At 35.2% G+C, this 8,170-nt stretch overlaps 1 protein-coding gene across 8 annotated transcripts in view; it reads left to right on the forward strand.

The window, feature by feature from the left end:
- Positions 1-6,712, forward strand: part of Arhgef9 (Cdc42 guanine nucleotide exchange factor 9) — a 152,991-nt gene extending 146,279 nt beyond the window's left edge. For 7 of the 8 annotated variants that reach the window (XM_055597467.1, XM_055597474.1, XM_055597471.1 and 4 more), the window contains 2 exons: positions 2,752-2,820; positions 5,648-6,712. In XM_055597467.1, the coding sequence (XP_055453442.1) occupies positions 2,752-2,820; positions 5,648-5,829 (251 nt within the window). In that variant the 3' untranslated portion in view covers positions 5,830-6,712. Of the gene's footprint in view, positions 1-2,751; positions 2,821-3,395; positions 3,458-5,647 lie in introns of all 8 variants that reach the window. The other variant, XM_055597472.1, reaches the window with a different exon arrangement.
- The last annotated feature ends 1,458 nt before the right edge of the window (positions 6,713-8,170 follow it).

Below are 8,170 nucleotides of genomic sequence, written 5' to 3' on the forward strand. Positions count from 1 at the left end.
TTTGGTTTGGTTTGGTTTGGTTTGGTTTGGTTTGGTTTGGTTTGGTTTGGTTTGGTTTGGCATCCCCCTGCCCCCAAGTTCCATAGTATCAGTGTTTGGGTTGGTTTCAATAAAAAAAAAAAAAGTTCTAAGTTCTTTCTTCAAGTCAAACCCTTTATTTTATATATTTTTATATAAAATATCCAAGTCTTTGGGGGAATTGTTTATAATTTGATTTCACCTATGTGTTCTGTGCTTTCTTTCAGACTGCTACTAAGAGTATTTTATATAAACTTTCTTTTGCTATGGTGGAGTTAGAACTCAGGGTATCTCCTACTTGGTTGGCAAATCTAAAGCTGAGCTGTATAGCCAGCCCATAGTAATAATGTTAATAATAATGTTATAACCAAACTGCCATTTGCTCCTCAGAGTATGAAAGATTGTTTTCTTTATCCTTTAAATTTAAGAATTTCAGTCATTGGTTAATATCTTCATGTTTGTCTGTGTTTCCTAATCCTGCTGTGGTCTTGGAAGAACTTTTGCTGTTTCAACATTTTTCTACTATCTAACTGCATCATTGAACCTATTGAATGACCTATCTGCATCCTCTCTACTCCCTCTTCTCCCTAATTTTCATTCTGCTCTTCGTGTATATGATATTAACTTTTTAAGATATGAAATTATACAGTATCTGTTTTTCTACATCTGGCTTATCTTACTCAACAGAACATCCTTCAGATCCCACTATTTTATAAAAATGATAAAATTTATTGTTTTTATATGGCTAAGTAGTATTTTTTTTTCATTTTCTTTATCTGTTCATTGATGGATATTTAGGTTTACCACATATTCTTGAACTTGTAAAAAGTGTTTCCGTAAACTTGGGAATGAAAGTATCTTTTTGATATGCAAACTCAAAAAACTGTATAGAAAAAACCAATACAAACATGAAGTAGCTACAAGATGGGAGATAAAATACTTGTTAAAATAAAGTATGAAGATACTTGTTGCAGGGATTCTGTCCCTATTAGGAATTGACGATGCATACCCAATTCCTCAATTCCTAGCAACAAGTTAAAGTTTAATTACACAAAACTTTCACCCAGAAGAACCAGTGAGTTTGTTGGGCTTACTTATAGAACAAGAATGAGGGATTATGGGAACGTGCACAGGTGACTCTAAAGCAGCCAAGGAGAAAGTCTGTGCCCATCATGGCTGCATAGGTGGATCCCCGTCCTCTAGACTTTCCCAGCATTTATACTGTAGCACCTCCTAGAAACCATGAGGCCTCCTGCAGTTGGGGTAGAGTTAAATACATCTTGTTAAAAGGGCAATCTGGATATCCTTGTGATAATATTTTGCAAACAGGCTCAGCTAGTCTTATAAAGACGACAGGTGTTTATTTCAGAGAAACTGAAAGAACTCACTCATTACAAGACAGCAAGCAATACAATTAAAACATAAATTAAAGATATGAGTAGATGTTTCTCAAAAGAAGACTTTCAAATGACCCCACAGATAATTTTTTTTTAAAAAAAATGACCAATCTCACTAACCACTGGAAATGTATAAATTAAATCCCCAACGATTCATTCATCCATTTTGAATAACTGTTAGGAAAAAAAGAAAATAACAAATGATCATGGATTGCCATTACAGAAAACACTATGGAGATTCCTATGAAAATTAAAAATATATTTTTTTCTTATCCAGCATACATCCCAAAGAAATGTGGCCAGGTCTTCTCCAATTTTCTAACAAATTGCTGAATTCTCAAGAACGAAATTACTAGGTCAATGACAGTGACTATTTGTATTTAATTTTTTAACCTATTTCTTGATATTATACTATAATTATATCATTGCCCCTCTTTCCTCCTTCAAACCATTCCCTATATACCTCCATAATCTCTTTCAAATTCAAAGCCTTCATTTCATATTACTAGTCACACACATATATGTATATGTACATACATATTAATAGATTATTTCTAAGCTATCATATACAGAATTTGGTTTCACTGAGACATTTTCAAACATAATTTGTTTGTGTTGGTTCTCTTCTCCCAGTTCTCTTACCCATCCTCCTATTTCCCTTGTACTCTTCTACCTACAGTAGCTTCTTTTGTGCTTTCAACTAATATATATTCTATTACTTCTTCCCTTCTCAAGACTTCATTTTCCTTCTTAGAATTCTTTCTTCATGAGTTATTCTTACACACATTAAAATCTAGGCTCCAGATATAAGAGAATTCTGCAACCCTTGTCTTTCTGAATCTGATTTAATATAATTTTCTACTATCGTGTTTTCTGAAAGTTTTGTACTTTTGTTTTACTTAATTTAATAAAAGTCCATTGTACATATATATGTACTACATTTTCATTATGCATCCATAAGTTGGTGAACATCTAAGCTATTTCCACTTCCTGTATATTTTGAATAGAGCAGGTATCAACATGGATGAATATGTGTCTCTGTAGTAGGATATAGAGTTCTTTGAGCATGTGCCCAGTAATTTTAATAATATGATAGTTCTATTTTTGATATTTTGAGAAACCTCCATATTGATTTTCTTAAACAGCTGTACCAATTTTTGTTCCTATCAACAGTGAATACATGTTCATCTTTTCCCACATCTTTGCCAGCATTTTTTTTCAAGTTTTTTTAAATATATTTTTAATATATTAGCTTTCAAAGGAAAGGTATACTATTTTTACAGTGTATAGGCTTATTTGTTTTTCATAACAAAGTTAATTTTTTTTTCTCTCGTAGGCTTTGAGATTTCAGAAAACCAGAAGAGACAGGCTGCAATGACTGTGAGAAAAGCTTCTAAACAGAAAGGTACTTCTGCCTTTACTCCTTTAGACTCACTCATTGTCTGAGACTAGGAAATCATAGGGTATGTGTTTTCATATTTCTTGGCTCTTTTCTGTACTGAGGTTTACTTGGAATAGTTTCTAACTACCCAGGTATCCTTGGTAACAAGTAACAAATGCTCTTGTTTTAGTTATTGGTAGTAAATGGTGTGGGGTAGTCATATCCATGTTATTGGTTACATAAACAAAACAAAATTTAAAAAAAAAACCTTTTTTTGCTTCAAAAGAAAAGTTTATGAATAGTTTAGAGAGAGGCAGGCAATAATGCATGTATATAATTTATTTAATAAGCTTACCTAATCAGTAGCCCCAAACCAAAGTTAAGAGCCTCAAATTGAACAAGATAGTCTTTCTTTGAGGCATACAGTTTGAAAAACTAAAATACAAATAGAATCAGATTAAATATAGAATACTTTTTTTCTTTTTCATGAACCAGAACAAAACTAAAGTGCTCAGGTGAGCTAAAAAGAACTACCTTCCACTTACTAGAGTATCTACTTAGTATCAAGTTTCTTAATTTCTTTCATTTCATCTTTATAGTAACCCAAAGAAAATGGCACTATTAGCCCCTGTTCCAAGTTAAGAAACTGAAAACATTCAAGGTAAAGTGATTTTTAACCTAAGTCATCTTGATTCTGAGACCACCGCTCTCCCCTCTTCATCTCAGGTCCTGATGATGATGATATCTCTTGTTTGAAAGAGCTCATTTTATTGTCTCATCTCAATTACTAGAAGCTTTTTTTTTTTTTTTTTTTTTTTTTTTACTACTGACAGTATTTTCACTGTCCCTGGGAATGGATAATCTTAATAAGACATCACTTTCCCTGGTCCTTTTCTTCTTCTCTCTCATTAGCTCTTTGATTCTGAATGAATTCTAAAAATGATAAAGGGAAAACTGATAAGATATCTCCAATGCAAATGTCATTGGATAAATTGTTCTATATTCCCTTCCCATGCTATTTGTGACATGAGGCATTATCAACCATCTATTTTTCTGAGGGAAGGGTTATCTGTCTGATAGAAAGGCTTTTTCACTTTTTTTTTTTTTTTTTTTTTACTTTCTGCTCTCTTGATTTTCATAATTTATATATAAACTTCTGGGGTTAAATGATATTTCTTGATACATCAACCTAATTGAGTTTATCAGTACAAAAGATGTCAGAATCATAAATTCAGACTCCATCTTCATAGGCTTTAGAGGCAGTTGAAAAATAAGATTAATACTCTAGAATAAAACAGTCTTGAATAAAAAGAATAAAGTTGAAGCAATTAATTTTTCTAATTTCAACACAAATTACATAATTACATTAACTGAGGCACTACAGATAGTTTAATGTAAAAGAATTCAGAAATAGACCTACACAAATATATGTATGTCTTTCCTTTGACAGACAGAAAACAATTCAGCAAAGAAAGTGCAATCTTTCCAACAAACAGTTCTGAATTAAATTTCCATATACAAATTAGAACTTTGATATGAGCCCACACCTTGTGTAATGATTAAGTATTCCCTGTGGAATTAAATACAAAACTATAGAGCCCTAAGAAAAAGTATTAAAAATATCTTTAGGGTCTAAAGTAAAACAAAGGAGTTCGTAAATTTGACATTTACATAAAAAGCTTGAAACAGAAAATGAAAAATAAAACTTGATAAAGCAGACTTCCTTTGTATTTATTTATTTATTATTTTTTTAGCATCTGATGCCCTCATATTTCTGGCATTTGCTACCTTTCAAAAATGGCTACAGAGCCTGACTTCCTATGAAAGTGCCAATGGCTAGTGTTGGCTTTTCATAATTACTAATGTCAGGGTAGTTGGATTGAAGCCTGGAATCCTCCATTAATGTGAGAAGGCCTATAACCTTAGTATCATTGGAACTGTGCCCCTTGAAAGGTCGCAAATAGATTAAACCTTTTCTTTATGTCTATGAATCATGTCTTCTGGTGATGAATTTTCTTTCTGTTTCAACTACTAATGTCATTGTCATCCCAAAGCAAAGTACTGAATCACTTGTGCCTTAAGCGTTATGAAAAGTCCTGAAGTCAATAGTTCTTAACCATATTATTTTGACGCTTTCAGGTAGGGTTGGAGAGGAAGAGAACTAAAGTCTAGAAGTGAGAGGAGTTTGTTAGGTTCTTTGGAGGAACAAGCCCTACATCAGGGATTATGGTCTTTTGGAAAAAACTTCTAACCACAAAATCAACACATGTGGGCTCTAGTTCTCACTTTGATGCTAGCTGAGACCTTAGGTATACTATTTCCCTCTGGTCCTTGGTCTTCTTGTCTGTCAAACAAGTGACGACAATATATGTTTTTGTTTGGTTGGTTTTTGGTGATAACTGATAAGATGGAGAAAGATGTGGTGTTATAGAAATAGAGATGCCTGTGCAAATATGACAGGGAAAGAAATATTTGCCACACAAGTTGTTTATACTTTGAAATGCTTGAGACACAATGTACCTCAGAGTATATATATATATATATATATATATATATATATATATATATATAATATATATATTTGAATTTTGAAATATTTGCATAGACTTGTTCTTGATTGAACAGCCTTAACATGGAAATCTTAAAAGATCCAAAACGTGAAAATTTCTGACTGCTAGCAAGTTTGGGATTTCAGGATATTTCAGATTTGAGGGTTAGGGATATTCAATCTGTTACAGGTAAAACTCGCCAAACTAGTGTACTATGAAGGATCACTGGCTGGTTAGTTTGAGAAGTCACCCATTTCATACTTAATTTATACTCTTTCCTTTTGATCTCCAACTTGTTCTAGGTGTCAACTCGGCCCGCTCAGTTCCTCCTTCCTACCCACCACCACAGGACCCGTTAAACCAGGGCCAGTACCTGGTCCCCGATGGCATCGCTCAGTCTCAAGTCTTTGAGTTCACTGAACCAAAACGCAGCCAGTCACCATTCTGGCAAAACTTCAGTAGGTTAACCCCCTTCAAAAAATAGTACCTATAGGAAGGCAGATAATTTTAAAATAAATAAAACTATATTTATAGATGGACTTTTTTTTGGAGAAGCACTGTTGAAAATTTATGTGTGTGTGAGTGTGTGAGTGTGTGTGTGTGTGTGTGAGAGTGTGTGCCTGTGTGTGTGTGCGCATGCGCACACACACACAGGCACACACACATGGACCTTTAAGTATACATGTGTGTGTGTGGGCATGTGTGCACATATGCATGCACATGCATGTACACATACATACATATACACACACGGAGAAGGACCACAACTATTTACTGTTGTTTTAGGTAATTGAAATCTATAGTTGGTAAGAAGTACCACTGACTTTCAAACATGTGATCACTTCTTTAAATTTTTAGTTCTTAACCTTGTTCCCCTCCCTTTCCTTCAGAAACTGAATCTCTCTTTGTTCTTTTTCCTGTTAAGATAACCTATTCACTCCTCTGGTTCACTGACCTGTCATTATTCCCACAGAGTATTTGCATTGTTTTATTTGCCTTTCCTGATAATACTGATGTTGATAACTTTTGAATTTAATTTGTGTGGTGGGTTTGGAATTTCATTTCTCTCTTTGTCATTTTTCACTGAGAAGGGGAGGATTCCCATCTCCTGTCCTTCATGCGACCATCTGCAAATGTTCCTGTAGCCCTGCGGTTATACCAACAGCCTTTTCACAGCACCCTGTGTCCACAGTTGTGCCAGTCTAGACATGCTCTGTTGTGCCCTGTGACTTATCTGCTTGGTATTTCTATTGCTTTCACTGTTTTAGGTATTGTGGAAGGATATAAAACCAAACAGAAACAAAGGAATGAAAGAATGGAATGAGAATTTTGTTAAGGGGGATTTTTCTATTTAGGTGATTTCTTCTAGCATTGAGGATTCCCATGTAAAAACACTGCTGAATCACTGACGGTTTTTATCTAAGAGTTAGTTTTTGCCCATTAATTTATTTTTCAAGCCCTTTTTATTATGAGTCTCCTCTTTAGCCTGTGTCTTCTTTAGGCAAATGGTTTAGCTAAATTAGAAGCAAAGAAATTGAGACTCTGCCTCTCATGGAAGAGATTTATCTCCACCCTACAACCCATAGCTAGTGGGTAGGTGTCAAGTAGGGCTCTCTATATAGCAGTCACTTCGGTGTTCCAATCATCCCCATTTCCATTTTCAGATTCGTAAGGCATCACTGTTAGAAGTTTATGAAGGGGTTCAAGACAAAACCTGCTTGGCCAAGATCATTAGATACCTTCAGATCAATGTGAAGAGAGTCCACGATTGACAGTAACACCATACAGGGAAACATAAGGACCATCAGGGAAAGAGACAGGCTTGATTTAATATAACATACCTGTAATTTCTACCAACAAAATTATAAGAGCCACCTTCACGTATTAGCAGATTGCATGGATAATCGTCTCTGTCTCCTTCCTTGCCCTTACTTTCTTTCTGGTAGAGGATTGTGAGTGTTGGCATAGTTAGAGCCATTCTGGCACTCAAAGTAGGCGTTGTTCCTGACATACTCCCATCCCAGGACAACTGAGTCAATTGTCAGAGAAGCCTAGGGCTACTTTTACATCTAAGGGGGAAAGATCTGAGACAGAACACTGAAGTTAATTCTTGGCATGCTTTCCATTTGACCAGAACTTTCCCCACAAATATCAGAATCCCCACGAGTACAGAAGTATTTATTCTTTGTCATTTAGCCCCTTTTATGGCTAGAGCTTTCATAGCGAGGAAAATAGGATATAAAGAAGTGTGAATATCCACTCCATCCAGGAATCTGGAGATTGAGTTTGTTCTGGACCTCACAGGACAAGACCTCATTATGAAAGGACCTAAGCTTATCAAACAGCAGCCACGGCTGTATGAGGTCTTCAGTGAAGCTGGATTGGGTACTTCTTTATGCTTCCAAACCTAGACTAAGCCCTACCCCTGAGAATCTTTCACCTGTGGAAAACAAATTATACGTTGTTGAAGCTTTAATTTAAGTTAGACTTTTTATAGTTCTCAAGGCTAGCTAGCAGAACACCAGAGTTCGGAACTGGCTATCACTGCTCAGCACATGGTAGAACTATTTAAGCCCTTATGGCAAGAAATCTGGTAACTAGCACCTAAATGGCAATGTTCGCCATTGACAAACTGAAATATATTTCACTTCCTATGCAGGCCTCCCTTAGTGTACCTTCTTTACGTAGTTTCTACCCATCTTCACTAGACTTGGCCTTGGCAACTTTCTCTAGGGATTAGGGTCACACCAGGAGGAGTTGCTTTGAAAGGTTGCTAGATAAAATCTTTGATAGTATCTTTGGGCCAGATCCTCTTATTCTCTTCC

This window comes from Psammomys obesus, unplaced genomic scaffold (assembly GCF_907164565.1).
Source record: "Psammomys obesus unplaced genomic scaffold, mPsaObe1.curated_primary_1811, whole genome shotgun sequence".
In the NCBI taxonomy this organism is placed as follows: domain Eukaryota; kingdom Metazoa; phylum Chordata; class Mammalia; order Rodentia; family Muridae; genus Psammomys; species Psammomys obesus.